This window comes from Natrix helvetica (genome assembly GCF_964273705.1).
Source record: "Natrix helvetica genome assembly, chromosome: 2".
Lineage (NCBI taxonomy): Eukaryota > Metazoa > Chordata > Lepidosauria > Squamata > Natricidae > Natrix > Natrix helvetica.
In genome coordinates this window covers 127376337-127398948 of record NC_138552.1, presented here as the reverse complement: position 1 = coordinate 127398948, position 22612 = coordinate 127376337, and the positions used below count along the sequence as shown (strand labels likewise).

Below are 22612 nucleotides of genomic sequence, written 5' to 3'. Positions count from 1 at the left end.
CAAGGCATGGCAAGTCAGATTGCCCTCCAATTATGGGAGAGGCAGGAAGCTGATGATTCTGCAGTATAACCAATATGCCTGGACTCAGCAAACAATGCTCCCTTCCCAATTAGCTAGAGTAATACACAGGCTCCTTGAAAGCTCATTAAATTGAAGGTGTTCGGGTTTCTTCTGTACTTGACAGGAATCTACAGCTCATGATCTTCTGGGTGGCTGTGACTTCTTCCACTGAAATTAGTCTAGTGCAACATGGCCATTATTGTTGTTATTGTAGTCTTGCCACACAATGCTCAACCTCTTATGCCCTGAAGGTGAACAATATACAATTGCAGTTGTCTTCTGGTACATCTTTTCTTCAAATTCTTAAATGAGTTCACTCTGAGAGCAGTGAGGTCTCAAGAAGAGGGATGGCTCCAGCAATGCAAATGTTGATGAAGCTGACCTGGTACAGTGGACCAGGTAGAAGTAGAAGAAGTGCAGTAGACTTCACCTCTTTGGAAAAGTGGGAGGAGATACATCATCTCAACTCATTTGGCCCATTTCTATTCACTACACAGCCTCACTTGAGTTCAAGGGAACCAACTTCCAGATTCTAAATGTGGGATGTAAATAATTTCATCTGACACACTGGGAATATGGGGAATGCTGAATCAATGACGACTTTTAAGGAACATCTCACTTAAAAGGATATTTTCTTTTAAATCTATGTAACAATTTACTCTCAAGGAAAGTCAGTTTCATCATGTTAGCCTCACATCCTTACCAAACTGGATTGGTTTGTTCACAGATTTGGCACACAACCATCTTGATTCCTGCCTAACCAGAATTGGACATTGTCATATATCATAGAGCAAAGCAACTGGACCAAAAAACCAAACTGAAAACATTGACATGAAAATGAGCAAAACATTGTCTTTTAATTTTGTTCACTTTGAAAAGGAGAAAATTAAAGGAAGCTGTGGAAGAAAATATATAATTTAGCCTGCATTATAGGTAACATAATCAGCCGGTGGTTTGCATACTTAAATTGATATTCTAACTTTTTAAAAAATATCTTGATCTAAAATCTTATGATTCTTTCTTTTAAAATATAGCCGTTATGATTTAGGTCCTAATTTCACTTTATTTTGGAGATATTTATATTTTCATGTTAGAGTGCCTGCATCCCTCTGGAATATGCATGGGTAGATTTAAACCATTGTGCTTTTCAATCCCAAATAGTGGTTGTGTTAGTGCAAGAATTTAGCCAAGCATAGCATAAGGTTTTCTGGGACCTCTGGACATCCTGAACAACCAACCAAATTGCTATTTCAGCACACCATGCTACAGTTTGGACCATAATAATACATCCATATATTTATTGGAAGTAATTTCAACTATATTTAGAAAAACGTAGTGCAATTTAAGTTTGCTCTAAAGCAAGTAAAGTGGTCATTTGGGATCTCTCCCCCCCCCTCACATTGTGGAAGTGCCGCTTCAACAGATTTTCTTGAAGAGATCTATTTAGATGGCTCTCAAGTACCTCGGTTTTGGTTGCAATAGCCTTGGCCTCTTTCACATACAGTAATATAACCCAGAGATTAGATTCGCAAGAGCCGCTGAATCCTGGTTCAAATTTGAACTCAGGAAAGCTACGCGAGATTTACTTCAAGTGACTTGAAGAAAAACGCACGTTCACGCACACCGAAAATACCAAGGGGTCGCTAGAGTAGTTGCTTGATCTCTTGAATTTAGGCAAATATCTCAATATTAAGAAAACGACAGACTGGCGGACTCAATAGAAGTGCAGAAGAAACTTTGATGGCTGAAATGTTGCCTTCACCTCACCGGCGCAATTGCCCTTGTGCTCGTCTTATTTTACTACATTCGCATTAGATTATGCCAATGGGTAATTAATACAGCCTGGTAGTGCTTTGGTAGAGAAATCTGCTTAATGTTTGCCCATGAAACGTTTTCGAAAGTTTTATGGCGCGAAAGTTTGGAAGCATTCGGACCTGGAATTCTGCTTAGCTACCGTTCTCGGCAAGCACTAACTAAAGACTCCACCAAGCCAAGGGGAACCTGGGCACAAAGATATACCACACGGATACGCAGCAACCAAGGAGGGAGAGACGGAGTTGAGGGAGGCGAGTTCACTGGGGTTGAGCCGCGCACCCCTGATATAAAGAGTGGAACGCAATTTCCCGTCCTCTGAATCTTCCGCTGCCCAGCTACTTTTCACCGCGAGCAGAGCAACGAACCGCTGCTTCCGCCCCGCCGTGGAGAAGCGCTGGAAGAAGAAAAAAAAGACAGCCGCGCATATGTGCGCGGGCCTTTTCGAGCGAAGTCGCGCTTTCGCCACCAGGCCCCCTTTGAACTCAGCCACTCGGCCTCGGGGATTTTCAATCCCAGGAGCGTCGAACGCCCTTGCCTCAACGGCGGTGGCACCACAGTGGCGGCGGCGACTTCCCCTTGGTTGTGCCGCAACCCTTGGCACCGGCCGAGCTGATCTGGCGAAAAAAATAAGTGTGAGGAAGCGCGCGATGCAGCTGTTCGGCCAGTCCGACAGCGCTCGCTCGCACCTCCCTTCGTCCGGGCTTCCCCGAGGGCATCTCGCAGGCGAGAAGAAACGCCCTTTCGGCCCGCCCGAGGCCTCCTGGTCTCTGGAGCGCCCGACCCTCGCGACTGCTCGCCCGCTGCCACGTGACCCGCGGGGTGGGGAGAGAGGGAAGAGGGCTGCTCCCAAGAGAACTTTAATTACGTTGCAGGTGTGGAAAAAGTGGTTTCGCTTCGAGTTCGCCCGGCAGCAGCCCGGCTCTTCGCACGCTCCTGCCGGCCTCTTGCAACACCTACCCGAGCGAGGCGCTGGAACCGTCCGCCACGCAGGGACGGGGGCGAGGGCGGAAAGGGCCGGCTGGGTGCCCGACTGGCGGCTTCCCTCCCAAGGAGAGAGACGGATCGCAGGTCTAAAAGGAGTCGCGGTGGCCGGGAGCGCTGCGAGGAACAATCTCGGCCGATTCGCGCGGCAGCCGAGAAAAGCGCCTTCCTGAAGTTGCTGGAAGTAAAAGGCGGCTCTGCGAAGCTGCCTGAAAAACTTTTTTCCCGACGGCCGTTCTCTTCCGCGCGCTCAGAGCCCCACGCCGCCACTGTACACGCGTTCTCCCTCTCAGCCTCCCGAAAAACGAAGGGCTGCGTTGCTCTCGCTCGCTCGCTCTCCCCTCCCTTCCCCCCCGCCCCGCCAGCGAGCCTGGACTTCACCGCGGAAAGATGCCGGTGCTGTTTCCCCAGTCCTGGTGGCTTAAACCCTACTTGAGCCAGTTAAACAAACTCCTCTCGCAGACGCTTCTCGAGCAGGGGAAAATAGGCTGGGGTGGAGGAAAGAAACTCCCCCTTCTTTCCTTTTTATGGAGTCAATGGTCCAGTAAGTCCCTATCTGAGCATAGTACCTAAGAGACAGCAGCCCCTAGTGAGGCAGGATAAACACTCGGAGCTGGATCGGTTCAGACAACCGTGTTTCACCCAACAGCTCAGAGCAGCTGCCTTCACTTGAGAAGGGGGAAGGATCGAGGGAAGAAAACTGGGGCTTCGGCAGCCTTTGGAAAAACGTTTAGCTCGTCGGTTCCCCCACCTCAGGAGTGGGAAAGTACGTACTTAATACAGCAGAACTCTCATTTGGTCCCACTAAAAATATAGATGTGTGATTTAAAATAATTACGTTATTAGCTTCCAAGGGCCGTGCATGGGAGGAGCGAAGTCTGCCAAAGTACTGCAAAACCCTACACCGCGATGGGATGAGGGACATCCGGGCTCTATTCCCTACAGTTTTGTGGCTCACCCCCCCCCCCCCGTGTGCAAAGAAAGTGTGCAAAATCGGAGAATGAGTGCAGGCATCATTCAGTCCAGACTCCAGCTGCTCTCCGAGGAATACTGCGACCACGTTAAACGATTATGCTAATTATATTGACGTTTCGGCCCTTCTGCAACAATTTATCCATCGTCACCGCCTCAAAGACGCTGGGGCGGAGAGAAAGGGGGGGTCCAAGGTGCAAAGTCACGCAGAGCTTAATGGCTAAATCAGAGGTCCGGGAAGTCAGAACGGGCCACTTGAAAGCCCATCGTCCTTTAATCCGAGTAAAAGACGGATAAATATTGGGAATTAGCGCTCTGCCCATGCGCCATGGAATTCTCTACTCATATTTCCTAGAGAGGAAAACGCCCGGGCACCTGCTACTGCTGAGGGGCCTAAAACGGTCTTTCCGGCGCTCTGGTGTCAAGTTGCAGAGGACGGCTTGGTCTAGCAAGGCGCGAAACTTCCTTGTCGGTTTCTCCCACCTGGGCCTGCGCCGGATCCTGGCAGAAGCCGGGCGACAGGGAATGTGACGTACAACCGTGTTCCCCTGGCAACTGCGCCCTCCTGCCATTTCCTAACACCCGCAGCCACCCAGCTTTCTGGCCCGCTAGCCTGGCTAACGGAAAGCGGACGCAGGAAAGGAGGCGGTCTTTTTCCAGGGGCCCCTGGCTTCACCAAGAGGCCTTGAAGGCCCCCATTCCCAGTTGCGCCCTCTTTCTTCCTGACAAGCGACCGGAGGTGGGGGAAGGAGGAGGAGGCGTAGCATTCCCCAAAGAGGGCGCTCCTGTCTGGCCGCTGAAGTGGCTTTCTAGAATTCCGCCGGGTCGCGCCACGCTGCCCACGTCGAGAAAGGCTGGTGTGCACTTCTCCCATGCCCAAAGAAATCAGAAACGTTGGGCGTCAAAGCTGACTCCCCTCTGGAGAGCCGACGGGAATTCCTGGTGTGAGGGCATCCGTGATCGTGGCGTGGGGAGAGGCGCTGCTTAAAGACCGGTTCAGAAGGGCGCATCTTCCGCTTCCGCTAACAGGACTTCTCTCTCCCCTGATGAAAACAAATCCCTGCCTTGAGCTTTAGACGGGAGTGTGAAATATTGCCTCTTGCCTTCCTTTCCGCGACCATTGTTTATATAAGTAATCATTTTCGCTTCCCAAACCGAATAATTCGTTTAATTATAAAATTACAATTAAAAAAATAACAATTGAGAATAAAATAATCAGTTATTGAAAATAAAAAATTGTCCCAAACTTCAATACATTTCAGGAGTGGGAAAATTGGAACAACTCTATAACAGTGATAGATATTGCACTGGTAAGAACAGTTGTCTCACTGATGAGAGCAAAAAAAAAAAAGTTAACATTAATATATATGCTGATTTAACCTAGAACTTGATTTCACCTGAATCTAAATTAACCCAGATAAAAATTTCTCTTTCTTTCTTAGAATTAAAAAAAAACCGAAACTCAAAAGTTTTCAAAAAGAAGGGAAACCTAGTATTATTCTGGCTTGGGAATATTAGCATAACTTTTCCCTTACCATCTTCTGATAAGATAGATTGCATTTTAACTCCTGCCTCCTTTATGTTTGATAGTTTTAGCCAACTCTGCTTTTTAGGAAGAAAAAAGTATGTATTTCCAGGTATAATATAGGTGCATTCAACACAAAGATAAAGATAGATTCTTTTTATTTAAAAATGCGATTAAGTCTCTTGTTTTCTTTTCCAGCAGTTGAATCTTACACTTAAACTCAAATTTTAAACACTTTAGGCTGAGGTTGAATTATATAGGTTGAATTATAGATTAATTCTAGTGGGGGTTTGCCACATAAAAAGTGCGACCCTGGTCAAAGGCCTTTTGGATTTTTTTAGTGTGAACACAAAGGTATTGTGAAGAGTCACCACAGATGTCAGTGGAAATGATTTGTAGTCTTAATATGGTGAGCACCGAAATGGTAGTGGAATTAACAGTGATCCCTCCTCACTGTTTACCAAATCCTAAACGTCTTTGAATTGCCTTCGATATCATAGCAGAAGGTATTTCTAATCATTCGGTTTCACTCGCTAATAGATTCCACTTTTGCTCTTGACATTTATGTTCAGCCTAGAGTGACAGGGTTACAACAATCCTTAAGTTCCATAAATATTCACTTCCCAGAAACTCTTGCCAAGCGAGCAGATGAAGAAAAGGGGCCAAGATAAATGCGCGCGCGAGAGGATTTACAGAAAGTCACGGCCAGCGCCGCTCTAGCATCTCTCGGTCCGGCCCGTTTGCCCCATGAGGCTGAGAGAGGGAGCGGTTGGAAGCAATTAAGATGGAAACATTTCCGCCCAACTACAGGGGGCCCTTTATTTTCTTCTCCGGTCTCCGAGGAAGGTTCGCGCTGGTTAACTTTTCCGCTTTGGCAGAAAGAGCCAGGGGAGGTGGCCGATCACACCGTTTTCCCTGCGTCTGTGACCCATCAAAGTTTTGGTTGGACGCCAATCCAATTACAGACATTAAAAAGCAGCTCAGGGAGATTCAGTGCAGCGGGCCAACTCTCCCTTCGCAGCCGCTTTTGGAAGTAACAGCGATCTGCCCCTTTCCTACCCAAGCGAAGGCCAGCAGAGAAGCTCAGCTAATGGGAAGGCAGCCCCCGCCTTTTCCTTGCCCTATATCTCCCCAGGAAGCATAACAGAGACAGGGGCTTTCGTCAGTTTGAATTTTATTATCGGGATATGTAGATAAAGGGTAGGATTTGCCTTACATGTCAACAGGTGACTGTTGGATTAACGGAGTAAATTATCAATTTTACATTTTGTCCTCTCTCTGTCTTTCCCTTCCCTCCCAAGAGCCAACCGGGCCAAGAACCTGTCCGGAGACCCGCGGCAAGGAGTTGAGACGGGTCCAGACGATGCTGCACTGGCGAACCCGGGATGCTAGGCCACCACCTCGCTTCAATTGGCAGAGCACGCCTTCCGCTGCCCACCCACCCCAGCCGCCCCCTCCCCTGCACTTCTCCCGAGCATGTCGCCCCTGCTTCCCAGTTCCAACTCCGTCGGGCAATTGCTTTTCCCCTCCCCCCTCCCCAAGGGGGCAAGGGAAGACAATAGGCTAGGGGAGAAGGGGGGGCTTCCTTCCACTTCCGACCTGCAGAGCCTCCAGCGTTCGCCTTCAGCTCCTTCGTTAAAAAGGGTCGCTGGGATGGATCTCGCTAAACCCTGTATGTACATTCCTATCGCTTTTTTTGTTTTGCAATATAAACCTACAGAGGGAACTTGGCGGGGCGGGTGCGGGGATCCTCGAGTGGGATGGGGGAGGGCGGTGTGATGATCTATACACGAAGTCCGCTGTCGGCCAGAAAGCAAAAGGCGCGTCCTGTTCTCCTGTCTTTCCACGCACACGAGCGAGCGAGCGAGCGTCACAAAGCTAGCCGGCTGGGCAAAAGGACTGGTTGGAAGGAGAAGGATGGATCTCGATTGGAAGTCCTCTTCTGCTTCAGAAACAAAACAAAAATAAAATAAAATACGATCCTGAACATAATCCCAGGGAGCGAATAAATAACACGTCAGGAGTCAACTCAGCGGGGTAAGAAGCGGCACGTCCAGGAAGGGCAAGCAGGTCTGACCGAGCAGCCTTCAGCCCAGATTCGGTGGCGGGGAAGGGGCTGAAAGCGCTCGGCTATTCAAACGGGGGCTCACAGTCTTTTCTTTCTTGGAACAAATTCAAAGGCTGCTTTCATCAGCTGGTCAAACACGCGGAAGAGCAAAGGCCGATGCGGGTGAGCCGAGACGGAGGGCGTTTGCGAGACGAAGAAAGAGGTCGTCGTCCCGAGGAACCGAGAAGAAAGTGGGCGCTACGGGAGGGGGGAGGCGGGCGGGCGCCGAGGCCAACCTCACAGGACTTGGAAGCGCCAGGAGGCCTGGTCTTTGTAGTCGAGGCAGTCCGGGGAGTTGAAGTTAAGCTTCCAGGAGGAGGCGGTGGTCGGGGCCGCCTCTTTGTAGTCCAGACAGTCGGAGGAGTTGAAGGCCAGCCCGGGGCCGCCGTAGCCAGGCTGGTGGTGGTGATGGTGGTGGTGGTGGTGGTGGTGGTTGGAGCTCTGGCCGAGCGGGTGGTGGGTGTGGGGATGAGCGCCTGCTAGGGACGAGGGCGCAATCGGGCTGAGCTGGTGAGCGTGCGGGGGCGCGTGCATGGGCAGGTAGGACCCGCAGTCCACCCCGCTGAAGTAGGACGAGGAGTGCGGCGGTGGTGGCGGCGCCGGGTAGCCTTGCCCGTAGCCGCCGCCTTGCCCGTACGACATCGGGTAAGAGGCGGACGAAGCGCCGGAGACGGAGCGCTGCATACAGGAGGCCCCGCTGGACGCCAGGGGCTCCGGCCCGGCGCTGGGCGAGATGGACGCGGGGCTCCAGATGGACGAGGCCGCCACGGCCGACGGCGCGCTACTCAGCGAGGCAGCAGAGGAGGCCGATCCTGACGCTCCGCCCGCCGAATTGCTCAAGGCCGCTCCGCCCGGCGTCGGGCCCGAAGAGTTGGAGCTGGACGAAGAAGACGAGGCCGAGCTGGAGACGGCGGGAGGCGTGAACTGGCCGCTGCTTTCGGAGCCGGAGCTCTCCCGAGCTGGAGAAGACTTCTTCTTGGCCGGCCGGCTCTTGGCGCCGCTGCCGCTCTGTTGCTGCTGCCGGCACTTGGCGCGGCGGTTCTTGAACCAGACCTGCGAAGAGAGGCAAAGGCAGCGCTCCGTGAGACCCTGTTCTCCCAAGAAGGGAGGAGGAAGGCCCAGTCTGACCTCCCCTGCTCCGCCCCACAGTTCGATCTACGACCAACTCTCCTGCCGCTTCCATCCCTTCTCCTCCATCCCGCCTTTCACTGAATTCCTCTACCTTCGCCTTCGACGCCAAACCGATCAGGACTACTCGGGGACTCTAGACCGAAAAAGAGAGTTTTCAGCCTCGTTCCAGTCCCTTCCCTGACCCTGCCTGCCGCGTTTTCCCTCCTTCTCAGGAAGGAAAGCCACCAGGTCTGGCTTAGCGCATCCCAAATAGCTACAGGTGGGACCGCCAAGAGCATATTCAGAGAATGGGTCCAGCAGAAGAGAAGCCAAGCGATCAAGGATGGGTGCGTCATCCCTGATGCAGGCAATTGTATCCTAGAAATCACACACACAACACTGATTGCCCGTTGGCAGGATGTCCACCTCTCTCTGACCGCTGGCCATGTATCACCACTGTATTTGCCAATTTCCAAAACTTTATCAATAATTCCTCATAAATCAGGGTAACCCAGTAACTCAGTAACCCCATCTTGAAGGGAGGCTTCTATATTCTTTCTTAGCATCCCACACTTGACTAATCAACTTTGTTTGGAACTTATAAATGTACCTGAATCTTTACCACTCAGGCCTTCCTGTCCTTTTTGCTATTAATACTGTATTGCAGTGGGAGGGGCTGAGGGAAGGGTGAAGGGGAGAACATTCCTAACAAATACATGTCCCTTCTCTGGATCTATGTATGTAGAAAGTGCATATAGGAGGAAGCTAAGATTAGATATTAGTTGATTCCTTAATAAAAGAATCCAAGCAGGACAAGATATACTACAGAATTTACACGCTATTATCTTCCCAAGTCTACACAAACAGGAAACTATTGATCAAGATCTCAGACCCATTGTTTCCATCACAGTAGCCAGCTTAAAATATTAACACTAATTGGTACAGGACAGGCAAGGAGCATTATACTTTACTGACAGCTTTGGGCAAATTTAAGATGCCTTGCATTAGAAAATTGAAGGTGCATTTATATCAGAGGTTAGAATGTTCAGTATCCTCACCTCTCATATGCAATTTTACCTATTTTCCAGGCTACTTTTTTGTTATGTTCAAGCCATTCACCTGTAGCATTCAGCTATAAGCAGTATCGTCCCTTGCATTCAATGGAGCAAGATGGAATTTTGATTCTTAATATTATTATTTTATTCTCCTTGTTCATCAACATTTTATATTCCAAACCAATCAACAGCTACCTCCACTTTCAAGAGAATGGAGATGATATCCCTTGTCAAATTCAACCACACTTCTTCTACAAGTCACACCTGCCACACCATTCCAAATAAACAAAATTCATGAATCATACCTACAAACTCCTAATAGTCAATGTTAAGACTAGTTTATGGAAAAGATAGGTGAAATTTGTCAATTAAAAGTCAGAAAGGGTGGGCAAACCAAATTGTTCATCTAAGGTGAAGATTCATATGTCTGCTTTACTAGTCTATTTTACTTCCTGAGAGAGTTCTCATTAATATGAAAACCATGTTGCAATTTTTTTAACAACCATATTGTTGATGGAGTACAGCATCCAGAGTTTTATGTACCTCTGTTAATATTCTATTGCATTAAACTATAACAAAGTATTTTATATCTATTTCTTCAAAGAAAGACCCACTACAGATTCTGAGGCAGAGTCACAATGAACAATACTTACACAGTATATGTTTAATGTTGCCACTAAGGCAACAACCATAGCAAAGGTACTGTTACATTCATCACTTGCATGATTCAACCCTTTTTTTATATAACCTCAAGAAAGATAGGGCACCCATCTCTCATTCAGATTATACACAAGTCAAATTCATATAATATTTTACAACCTTCCTCACCAGAGGTTTACCCCACCCAAAAGCAGAGTCACTAGCCAACAGGTAAATGGGAGTTCACTGAACCAATTCAAGTCCCTAAATATTTAGTCCAGAATCCAAGCATCTAGTAATTCCATACCTCTAATGTGTAGGCACCCACAAACTGGTGTTTCCATTGTTTAAAAAAGTTTAATATTTAATTTCTGCAATCTTTCACAACTTTCAAAAGTAGAACATTCCTGAGTAGTTAATAGCAATAGCTTAAAAATGCCAGAAAATTTTAATGTGTTAATTTTGGCAAAATAACCAATCACTTCCCAACACATTGCTTATGATCTTAAGGCTACTTCAGGTTTTGAAAATGTTCTCTATACATCACTTTTAATAGCTCGGATGTGTAATGATTGCATGTGAAATCTGCCCTGCTTTATTTGACATACATATACATATTGAAATCATCATTATATGATTTACTTGCAATTTCAGTTCTTTCCCCTCCCCTTAAATGCTTTCATTTCATGATTTAAAATTGCCCTCAGTGAGAAATAGGACACACAGCAAACAAACAGGAAGGATCCAGCTTGCATGGCAAAGGTGTGATTGTACTTTAATTACACACTTATTTACATCCTAAAGAGATAGTTTGGTGCCTATCATTCTGTCCAAATGTGAGTTTCAAATCAACAACTGAGATTCAATTCTACTGGAGAAGAATGAATTGTTGCTGGGGGCAGGGGAAAGAAGAGGAGACAAATTTAAAAAGCCTCACATAAAGGAGCAAGGGTAAGAGTCCAAATCTTAATCACAAGTTTGTTCACTTTACAACTCCTAATTAAACCACCAATCAGAGGATTGGAGATGCATGAGAAGCTTTCAATATAACTCCTACGTTCAAAAAGAACAAACTTTTAAATTGATGAAATCAATTTTATTTTACTTTTAAGAAATGTGGTGTTTTAACCAATATATCTTTGAATAAGTCGCAGTAGAATTTATTTCCAGATAAACAAATGTGGATAACGTTACAAGTGCATTAAGGATTAGGATGTCAAATTATTTTAAAGTTGCTTACGCAGTCTTAAAATGCTTATGTTGTCTTAATCTTACACATAAAATAATTAAAGAGAAATAAATTAACCTTCCTTCCACTATCTGTGCACCATATGTGCTACATCCAGTATCCTAAGTTTTATGTAGACACACTCAAGATGAGAAAAAAAAATCCTATTGATTGCCATGGAAATTAGTGAAAACTGACTTGTGCTGGAGTGTATCCATTGACATATGTTTAGGATGTTGCCTTGACATTGATTGGAGAAGAGAAAATAAGTATCTGTAAAGTATTGATTTCTCTAAAGTGATAAGGGAGCTAAGGGAAGTTGCCAGATTCAATAAACCGAGAAAGATCTTCAGCGCCCTTTTGCCATTCCAGCACTGGGCCTGTCGATCCTTGCACAATTACTATTCCGGATGAGCGAAAAAGAGCAATTTACCCCAATAAATACCAGTCCTAAAGTGAAAGTCAGATCAGATTGAGACTAGAATAGACTCCCAACCAGAAGAATCTTTAAAGTAAAAGGAATCGTCCACATCCCTTCTTTACTTGAGTTTGGAACAAGCGGCAGGCGAACGGAGCCAACTGGCGTGCCCCAACGACCCCCTTCCCGCAGACAAAGGCCCTGGTCTCCCCAGTCCCAGAAACGCTCTTTAAAAGCCGCCAGACCTGGACTCTGGATTCCGGCAGGTTGATTTTCAGGGCCACCTCTTCTCGCATGAATATATCTGGGTAGCGGGTTTTGGCAAAAAGCGCTTCCAACACGTCCAGCTGCGATCGGGTGAAGGTGGTACGTTCTCGCCGCTGCTTCCGAGGGGTGGCTGAAGGGTCCCGAAGCCACACAAGGCAAGGCAGGCAGGCAGGAAGGAAAGAAGACAGAAAGATAAGAGGCAATCAGACCTGCTCTCTCTCGCTTGCTCTCGCTCTCTCTCTCTCCCCCCCCTCCCCGCCCCCCTCCCCGCTGTCCCGATTCAGGGGGAGGCGAGACAACGAGGCTCGCTCTTTCCCACGCCCACCAATCCCTTGACGCAGGCGGAGAGACCCAGTTGCCCCATAGATTTCTATAAAACGGGCTGGGCGATCCCACGAGGGAACCTGGGAGCGGGTGGTGGTGGTATTGTGCACTCGCCGAGCCAGGAGCAAAAAAACAAAAAAAACAACAACCCAAAACCTGATTATGTTTCTAGCCTATAAATATGAATCACAGAAAATGGTACAAAAGAGGAAAGGAAGTTGCCTCCATTCAACTCAGCGAAAGAAGGCGGGCTAGCAGGCAGCTGGGCCTTTGGCGAAAGAGGACTTCGGAGCTACCTCGGACCTGCGACAACAGCTCAAAGTGTCTGGCTCGCCAGATAACACGGCAGTTAAAAGGGAAGCTAGACGTTTCAATATCTTGCATATTATTGCCATATTTGAAAACCTTAACTCGGAGGTAAATTCCCCAAAAGCCTGTAGTACAATACATCCAAGCTAGGCTGTACTTGTAAGCGTACTTAATTTAACTGGCCTAATTATGAGCGTTTTAGGCTCAGGTTACAACGCTGCAGACGGGAATAAATTCTAGTGAAACCAGTCCAGTTTACTACTGATCTAGCGAGCTGCTCGCCTTACAAGTCAGGATGTTGGCGCTTTATACCTTTCACAATCATAGGGATGTGAAGCATTCCCTTGCCTTGAATTAGTTAGCACTAACCTGATTTGTCATCAGACTACACACGATTGCAAAACCTGTGCCGATTTCTTGGCCACCGAGCTAATGGAAGTGGGGGGAAATGTGAATGCAGATCCTCTCAATTGTAAAACCTTTCCTTCAAGACAAGTTTTTGAGTAGGGAATTTTGAAACTGGGACAGCCCTCCATACCTTCTGCTTTCATAACTTCTGAGCACCACTTTCTTTACCCCGGGTCTTCACTTACAACTATACTTTGGAAAATCAACCCTCACAGAAGTTTCACTTTCTTTTAAAGACCCGTTTATCAAACAGCCTCACTGCCTTGAGTCTGTTTTTTAAACAACCACATACTTGTTCCCTGTTTGGTATATCTGGTTACGTATCTATCTGAGTGTAAAAGCAAAACAAGATAGAAATCAGGAATATGAAATCACCTCCATTATGAAAACTTAGATTAATGTTTTAGTAAAGTGCTTTCCATTTTTAATAGACTTATTTTCAGCAAAAGCATTCAAAGATTGTTAAGTAACACTTAATTACTGAACTCAAACATTAGTGCAGTTTCCAAGAATGGAAGAGCAGGAAGGGAGAATTCCCTTCTTAATGCCTGTTTGCTTTCCATGTAATTTGTAGGGCAAAACAGAAGAATTGGCAGATTTGTTTCTTTTTTCAAACTTTGTGGAATGACCTGAGTGTGTCTGCTCAATGGAGAAGAGGGGATGGAAGGGGGGAGGGGATGAAAAGGGGGAGGGGAACTCACCTGGATACCCCACTGAAGGGTGTAGAAGATCCATTGCCGGTCCTGCTAGCCCCAGCCCATTCATGCCATAGGGGGGCTGTTTGAGGTAAGACATCATGCTAAAAGCTGGAAATATTTTTCCAATTTATCCACACACACTTATGTATTTGTTTCTTTAGCAGTTTCTCAAACAGTGTGTGTATATGTTTTATTCTTTTTTAAATATTCATCCAACCAACAACTGAAAGGAATCCCACAAAGCAGCAGTTATTCACAGCACTCTAGAAGAAAAACAACAAAATTAACATATAGTGAATTGATAATACAATATAATTTTTAAATGGAATTCCCAGGTAGTGCAAAGTTAAATGTTCAACAAAACAAAACAGTTCTTTTTTGTACATATCAGTAAAAAAAGCAATAATTTTATGTGTAGTTAGGTGGATCTTAATATTAAAAAGGCAACTTAATTTCTGTATCAAGTACAATAAAGTTTTTTTTTGTTTTTGCTTCACTTTCTGTCTTACTTAAAGGTTTCTTCTTTAACACAGAAACTCTATGAAAATGGTGGATAATTCCTCCCCCTCTCCCAAGGAAAACTGGAAAGTGGCAAAGAGTGAAGTGTAGTAGGTGGAGATAAGGAAACTGAGATTATTATTATTATTTTAAATCTACAGCCACATTACCATACAATCGCCAAGGGGCTGTGAGGGGGTACCATATCAATGATGAGAGCGATAAAGCAATTATTTAAAAAGATAATTGGATTAGAAATCAAAACGAGGTAACAAAAGGAGGGAACTATAATTAATTTAAAAGAGAGGAGAAACAGACACATTAATTAGAAATGGCTAATGATCTAAAAAAAGACAGATTTGGCAGGGAGGGGGGGCAGCTTTGAAATCCGTATTCTAAAAGACTTGCAACAACAGGCAGAAGGAAGGAAGGGCGGCAGAGGACATCTGAAACACTAAAAGTTTACCGATTCCCTCACATCAGGCTCAAGAATTTATTTCTAGGAGTATTGGGGGGGGGGGAAGTATAGGGTAAAGGTACACTCTCAAATGGGCACATTTAGAAATAAAGCTAAAGTAAACTAATGATTCTGACTTCCAAATAAAAGTGCCCGATAAAGATAAAGAACATGGTGCATTTACTTGCCGCCGGAGTGCGGCTGTTCAGTTTTAACTGTATAAACCTTCAAGTTTTTTTTTTAACTTCTCCATATGATTTACTTCCAAGGGTTACAGAACAGGCTTGGGGATCTTGGTGGGCTAGCATTCCAAAACAGAAAGTAAATTTTAGGTTAAATTCCCATGTTCTGATCTAGAAGCTTTTCTTTTCTAAGTAGTTTCAATAAAGTAAATGCCTGAACAGAATAAATATCAGACCAACCAAGCAGGTACATAAAAACCCACATCCAGAAAGTACAGTTGGTGGCAGAATTAATCTCAATTAATCCATAGCCAAAAACTTTATATAGGGAGCAGGCCTGGCTGCTACCAATACGGTATGCATTTTCACACAGAAAGATTCACACCAAGAATGAAAAAGAAAGGGGGGGAGGGAGGGGGTGCAAAGTGGGCCTTGAACTAATATTAATCTATTGATGCTAGGCTATTAAGTTAAAATATCCCAAATTCATAAAAAAAAACCATAAACCCATATTACCAGGACTGGCTAACCTGTTGCACTCTCTCCAAGTTGAGATTTCATTTAGAGTCCTGCCTGGATTTGTGAGGTGAGTTTTTTTAACCTCTCTCTCTCTCTGTGCTCACAATTAAGAGTTCAAAACCGGCCCATCTGGTTTACCTAAGCAGCATAGGATAAGTAAGGTTGCTGAAGCACAGGTATACTTACTCAACAGTCATTGCTTTTTAAGACCAGGGGGGGTTTCTTTGTCAGGAGAAATTATTCAGATTGGGCGGTGGGCTACAAGCAAGGGGGAAAGTTGATTTTCTGTTTTGTTTTGGAGCCTTTTCCCAAGCTTATCTGCAAATTTACTTTCAAAGGAGCTTGTATCTCTCTGAACACTTAGATGTCTTCCTTTATTCCTTAAAAATCCCCTCCACGTTTACTCCTATCAAGCAGCCTTTTCTTTAGGTGCAAAGGTTTTAAGAATAGATAAACTGTGGTTGGCCTAGGAAGTCACCGATTAAATCCTGCTGGCATCTTGAACAAAAAATCAACGGAGCCCTGGGTAGGCCTGACCAAAATGGCAGCTGGGCCACGCAAGTTAAGGGCTGAGTTCGCATCTCCAAAAGTCAAGTTCAGGGAGATTTGTCCCCGGCGGGTCGCGCACAAGATTGCAGCCTGAGTCTCCTTGCTTGAAGAGAGAGGAAAAGGGGCCGCCAATCTCAAGCGGGGAAGAAGCGGACTCGAAATCGCCCGTTCCAAGCCCCTTTCCTTGGATCTCAGCCCCATTCCATCCCCTCCAAGAACCCAGTCCCGTCAGTGCCCCGGTGGTGATCGGGTCTGGACTCTTCTGCCCTCCCCATTTCCTTGGCCGTCGATTATTGTTGGGTTGGGTGACACCCGGCCGTTGCTCAATGGAGAAAGGCCGGAGAAGTGCCAAACAGTGGGAAAGAACAAGGTGTCTCCAGGTAGCTCGGGATTCGCTGGTCACGGCAAGCATCGGTGGAAGGCGCCAGCCCGGAAGAGCCGTCCAAGGGTCTTCGGGGGGCAAGAGAGACCCAGCCAAGCAAAGCCATTCGCCTTCAGAGCCAGCAGTAAAGCCACCCCGACTTCGCCTTTCGGGGGTCCGCCGTTGGCCGCCTTCCAGATGCCTCCGTCAACCGAGGGCCCAGAAAAGCGACGGCGGAACGCCGCCGGTGGCGTGCAGAGGGGGGTGGAGAGGGTACGGACGGGCAGAGGACCCCAGAGCTTGGAGCGCTTCCCTCGGGAGGCGGCCAGCTCTGTTCCTCCCGAGGGGCGCGCGGATCCCGGCCCCTCCGACGGAGCTCGTTCCTTGCGCGGAGAAGGCGCGCGCGATGGTGGTGGTGGGGGGGGAGAAGAGCATCAAACGCGGCACGAGCCTGGCAAGGAAGAGCCGGAGGAGAAAGAAGGCAGCTGCCGAAAGCCAGGCGGCTCGTCTCTTGCTTACCTGCCGAACATTCCCCGTTTGGAAGTGGAGGAGCGGGAAAGCAGCCGCGGGGCGGGAGGCCGAGCAGGGGGTTGGGAAATCCCCCTCGGCACCCCCAAGGCCCCTTTCCCAGGCAGAAGCTGCAAAGCGAAGGACAAGAGAAGTTAGGAGGGAAAGTTTTTGGTGCGGCTTGCTTTCCACCTCCGACTTCTCCCTCCCCGCCTTCTCTCCGCTCAGGCGTCGCTGCGCCAAACCAGCGGCAGGAAGAAAAGAAGAAGAAAAAGAGAAGAAAACTTGAGGGCTCTCGAAGACTTTGCAGCCCTTGGCAGAAATCCTTGGCGCGGACCTAAAGCTCCCGAGGACCTGGGAGGCGAGCAAAGGTGGCGGGGGCGGAGGGCGAGAAGGGAGCGGGGATGGGCTTCTGGGCTCGAGTGCGGTGTCGGGACGGCCCGGGGGAAGGCAGGGAAAGTGAGAGCTCACCTGCGGGGGGAGTGAAATAAATCAAGCTCCTTTTTACCTTGTCGCGGTTGCTGTCTCGCTCGCTTGTTTAGGTGATTGGAAATGTAGCCTGATGAAGATTGATCACCTTTCTACTGCCCTACCCTTGTATGTGAGCGCAAGGCAAATGCGTAACCAAGCCGGAGCGCCAATCGCGAAGCTCCCTGACGCTGAGTGACAGCCGCCCGGGCAATCGCAGCGCGGGATGAATGCTACCTCGGCCCGGCCCCATCCCCCACTCCACCCCAGTCCCAGCCGCGCGCGCAGCAGCCTCAGCCGCCAACTCTTCCCAGAAAGCTCCCTCAGGGCAGGCGGCTGGAGTTGCCTCGGCAGCCGCCGCGGCCCCTTGCTCCAGCGGCTCCCCTGGGAGGATGGACACCCTTTCCGCCCCTGCTGCGGGTCCCGGAGGCCCACGGCGGCCGCCCGGACAGCAGAAGCCGGGGGTGCTTTTAATCGCGCGCGCGCGCCTCCCCGCTCGGGCTGCCTTCGAGAGCGAGGCGCCGCCGCCGCTCCTTTCCCTCCCTCAGCCTCGCGCCGACCTGCGGGAGAAGAGCGCGAGAGGTGTCCTCGTGCCTGACAGGGGAATCCCCCCTCCCCTCCTTGAATCCCAGCCTGACTTTGGAAACCGGCCTTGCCTTCGCTTCTTGCCTGCACCGTCGTATAAAGGCGCTTCGCGCGTCCCGTCCGGGCGCTTCCAGGCCGCGGTTAAAGCCCAAAGCCCTCCCCCCTCCGCCTCATCCCGCTCTTCCACCCCACCCATCCCAGCAACGCTCTTAGGGCCAGCTCTCCCCGGAGCGACCACCACGTGGGGCGTAACCCTCAGTCTGTGAGCGGTGGTGGTAGATGACGCTCTTCCTCCCCCGGCGATTCACAAAGGGTCGCTTCCTTGCCATAAATCGTGGCCTCCTCTCCAAGCCTTGGCAGCGGCTGTTTCCTTCTAAGCGCGGCTCAACAAAAGAAAGTTTGCCCCGTCTAATCTGGAATATTTGGATTGTTCAGGGTCTGCCTTCCCTAGTTTGTAAACCCAATTCCTTTCAGCAAACTCACTTTTAAAAGTAAATCTAATCCTGTCTACACCGAGTTCAGTGGGTAACTGAGTAGCATAGGACTGAAGAAGGCGCTTACAGATTCCAACCTTTTGTTTGGGGTAAAAAAGACATTCTATCTGCCACGCAATTTTAAAAAAAGGAACTTTAAAAAATATCTTATATTTAGTGTCTGGCAAAGAACGGGTTTTGAGAGCGGAAAAGTTACCAAATGGTCTTTATATACTTGGAATAGGAATACAAAGATCCCTAATGCGTGCATTTCAAGGGATTCACCTGTTTTCTTTCGAACAGAAAAGTGTAGCATGGGTAGGCTAACTCGGATACTTTGCGTAAGATTTGCATCTCGTAAGCGAACAAGAACTTGGTATCTTTTAACCTTTATTATTGATCTTATATAGACATTTGTCATTGTCTAGATAATATTGCTTTCTTCGCTATATGCCTGCAGTTAAAATAGTGTATGCTGGTATATCTAACGGAATATGCGAGGAGGTACCGACCCTCTAAGAAGTTTGCTAAAGACCATTCTTGTGAATACATATTTAATCAAGCACCATTTCAAAAATCTTCTGTAATATGAAATTTTATTGCGTATAAGTTCCAAGGAAATAAAGATATTATTTTGCTGGTGAACATGACCCCAACGTTCTATACGTGTTCATAAAGAGGTCTCACTGACTTCAATGGGGGTCTAATCCCGGGAAAATATGTAGAGGGTTGTGACTCGGATTGTTTCTTCAGCGAAGCTCTATGTTGTCATAAATATTGTTTATACATTCATTCACCAGAGTTCAATTTATTGATGTATACCGGTATATTTGTAATCAATACGTAGACATTTTGTATACTTTTTAAAACAACATCTTCCACTGAAGAGTTTATCACTTCCCTGCATACATACACACACACACACACACACACACAAACAGACAAAATTGCTCCCTCCTTTCTGTCTCTCTCAGACACTCACACATGTACAACACATTCAGTACATGCCATATTGAGGGTATCAGACTCATAAATATTAATAAACACTAATCCTCTACAGATAATTCTTTTTTTTTTACATACAAAGTTTTAACAGAAAAGGAAAACTTCTTAACACATAAAGAGCAAAATGAAAACCACCATCGCGATTTTTCTGAATCAACTGGTTGCTAACCGAGCTAACCGAAGGAATAAAAGGACTTCGGGAAGGGACTTAGTGGCCGCACCATCAAAGTGGATTTCTCTTTTTTTTCCTGGAGAGATACTTTCCTTTGGAGCCCCAATGAAATACGGTAACAGCGTAGGAGGGAAGCACACTGTTTCTTTAACTGCTTCTCAAAGGATCCGGGAGATCTTCTTAGGACCTTTAATAAGGCTTTGGTGAGGTTCTTTTGTTGGTCTCTCAAAATCAACTCCTTCTAATTGAAGTTGGAGCTGAAAGCGAGCTAATGTTCAAAGGAAGCGACCGCCAGCTCGGCCAAATTACATTTTTTTCGTTGAGGGGACATTTAATCAAACGGAGGGGGAGAGAGAGAGAAGGAGAGGGAGAAGAGGAGAAAAGAGGTTTACAAGATCCTTCTATTGCCCACAAAAGTCAGCGACACGGGCACTTCTCCGCGGAACAAAGCCGCCGCAGCCCATTCAGAGAGAGAGGGAGGGGGAGAGGGGGGGAGGGAGGGGGGAGGGGGAGAGGGGGGGAGAGAGAGAGGGAGGGGGGAGGGAGGGAGGGGGAGAGGGGAGAGAGAGAGGGAGGGAGGGAGAGAGAGAGAGAGAGAGAGAGAGAGAGATATGGGGCAGCAAAGGGGGTCTCTCTGGGGCCATTACCTTGCAAAGTCTAAGCAGAGCTAAGTGCCCTTAGGCGCTTGAGACATTGTCCATTTCGGAGACCATTCTTCCCGGTCGAGGCGGGGTTGGGGGAATGGACCCGAGCTTTGAGAAGGAAGGCCTTTTCTTCTGCAGCCCCATCCTCAGAACAGAATAGCACCCACCCCCTGCATCGCTATGCTCCCATCCAGGATTAGAGGTCTGGATTAGGTCATCTTCTACCTACGGCAACACTTTATAGCTACCTATCCGCCGCTGGCATAACCCCTTCCTCTCTTGTGGGAAAAGGGGATGGAGAGGAAAGGCACAGGGGAGCGTTTCTCGGGCCTTCGGAAATAAACCTGGCAGTCGCTGGAAGTCTGCGACTTCCAACGACATTTCCAAGTCGAGAGAAAAGCTCAGAGTATCAAATAGCACTAAACCCCTAAGCTTTACTCATTCTCTCTCTGTGTCTCTCTCTCTCTTACTATGTGTGTGTGTGTTTTCTCCCCCTGTAATAAGAGTATTTGTCTAATCCCAAATTGCAGGCGAATTTCCTTAATGCTTAGCCCATAAAACCCCTGGATTAAGGGCAGCAGAGGGGGGCACGAGCAAGCAGAGCCAGAAAGCAGGCGAGAAGCCAGAGAGCAAAGCACAGGAAAAGTTGAGCCTGTGCGGGAAGGCGCCGAGGACCTGTGTCTCCCTGCCCAAGTGGCAGCCCCTGGAGGAGGAAGCCCATCCCGAGAGGATTTCGGCCTCCTGCCGCTTAGCCTGGCCCCTGTTCCCTGCAAGCCGGGCCTAATCGGGCGCTTCCCCGCTTCTCGAAGGATCACTTTGGGAAGGGCATCTCCAGACGAGACCGCCCGCAGTTTGGAACCAGCGGGCTCCCACTCCTGGCCCTGGCCGCCCTCGGACTTCTGGCTAGGGAGGCCCGGGGAAGGGAAGGAAGGTAAGCCCCTGCAGGGCAGGCAGCCCTTCTTTTTCTCTAGGCGCTGCTGATGGGCCAGAGGAGGGAAGGGGTGTTTGTGGAAAGAGAAAGCAAATGGCCTGGGCGAGAGTAGGAGGTGGTCGGGCGAACGGGGGGGGGGGGGGAAAGGTGCCTCGGGCCCCAAAGGCCCAAGAACCGAATCTGGCCGTCTTCCCTCTCCCTCCGCCATCGCCTCGCCTCCCAGATTAGCCCGCTTTGACTGTGGCCGTTTCCCAAACCCCGTCCCTTTGCCTCGCCCGCCGGCTGCGTCTGTCTTTGTGTCGTTAGAAGCGCCTGGGTGCAGCTGCAGTGCCTGGAACGAGGCCGCGCGCGTGTGGGGGTGGGTGAGGTGGGGAGACACCTAAAGCGTCCCCTCCCAGCAAAGTTTTTTTTTCCCGAAACAAAGTTTTTCCCCTCGGTAATTACCAGGAACGGGGGTGGGGGGTGGGAGAGGATTACAAAGGGAAATAATCCCCTTCAAAGCTGGACGAGGAGCTTCGCGAGATAGATCCCCTTCTATTTTGGGGCAGGGAGGGCTGTTACTGGTGGAGTCGTTTGTGTCCGCAGTAAGAAGGGGGAAAAAAACCCACCCTCCCCATTTTCTGCCCAGTATAATGGCCCGGTTCCCCGCGTAGTTCAACTAAAATCTATGGCGTTCACTTTTTTCGGGTAAGGCTACTCGAAGGACGGGAACTTCGTAACAGATGCCTGTTCGTTGAATCAAGGGAAGCCGGACCCCTTCGGGGACCAGAAGCGGCGGCCACTCAAGTTTCCGGACAGTAAATGTCTATGGAGATTCTCAGTCATTCCAGGTCATGGTTGTCCCAAAGGTGCTTTTTCAAGAGGCAACTGGACTTCCTTTGTTTTTCCTTGAAGACGTTTGGCCTCTCAGCTGAAGAAGCTTCTTGGATGACAAGCGAAACGTCTTCAAAGAAAAAAAAAAGGTCCTGTTGCTTCTTGAAAAAGCACCTTTGGGACCCGGCAGTAAAGTTGCAGCAAAGTGCCTGGACCCCTTAAAAGCGCAGGGACACCCAAAGCGTTTCCTCCCGACGGCTTCCCCATCCTGTGGGGGTTATTATCGAAGGCGGCCTGTTCTTTGCCCTGACCCAAGCTCCGTTTTCTTTCCAAAGTCTGCCAGCGCAACCACTGTGTTCGCCCCACGCGAGAAACTGCCCTGGTCCGCCCAACCCCATCGGCCGTGGCCGGGAGGAAAGGCTCAGGCAAGACAACAGCTCCCGCCTCTGCTCACCCCGCCCTTTCGCTTCCCTCGAGGGCAGAAGGCTTCGCTCCCGGGCAGGTGTGTGTGTGGATGTGTGGGTGTGTGTGT

The 22612-nt window shown here is 48.4% G+C and overlaps 1 protein-coding gene across 4 annotated transcripts; it reads right to left on the bottom strand.

The window, feature by feature from the left end:
• Positions 1–6510: 6510 nt before the first annotated feature.
• On the bottom strand, positions 6511–17589 carry OTX1 (orthodenticle homeobox 1). 4 transcript variants are annotated; one of them, XM_081940869.1, is made up of 6 exons: positions 17498–17589; positions 17002–17120; positions 15759–15830; positions 13920–14179; positions 12156–12307; positions 6511–8513 (listed from the first exon to the last, which is right to left on the bottom strand). In XM_081940869.1, exons 4-6 carry the CDS (start codon positions 14014–14016, stop codon positions 7698–7700), a joined length of 1065 nt encoding a protein of 354 aa, XP_081796995.1. In that variant the 5' UTR covers positions 14017–14179; positions 15759–15830; positions 17002–17120; positions 17498–17589; the 3' UTR covers positions 6511–7697. The 4 variants fall into 4 exon arrangements, with proteins under 4 accessions (XP_081796995.1, XP_081796994.1, XP_081796993.1 ...); XM_081940868.1 differs by lacking the exon at positions 15759–15830; XM_081940867.1 differs by lacking the exons at positions 15759–15830; positions 17002–17120 and having other exon boundaries at positions 17498–17572.
• Between the last annotated feature and the right edge of the window lie 5023 nt (positions 17590–22612).

Coding starts and splice junctions, on each gene's coding strand:
- OTX1 (XM_081940869.1), bottom strand. CDS start 14,016: ATGATGTCTTACCTCAAACAGCCCCCCTATGGCATGAATGGGCTGGGG. Junction 12,308..13,919: donor CCCTTCAGTGGGGTATCCAG/GTGAGTTCCCCT, acceptor GGGACCCTTCAG/CCACCCCTCGGAAGCAGCGG. Junction 8,514..12,155: donor TGCCGGAATCCAGAGTCCAG/GTCTGGCGGCTT, acceptor CTCTCTTCGCAG/GTCTGGTTCAAGAACCGCCG.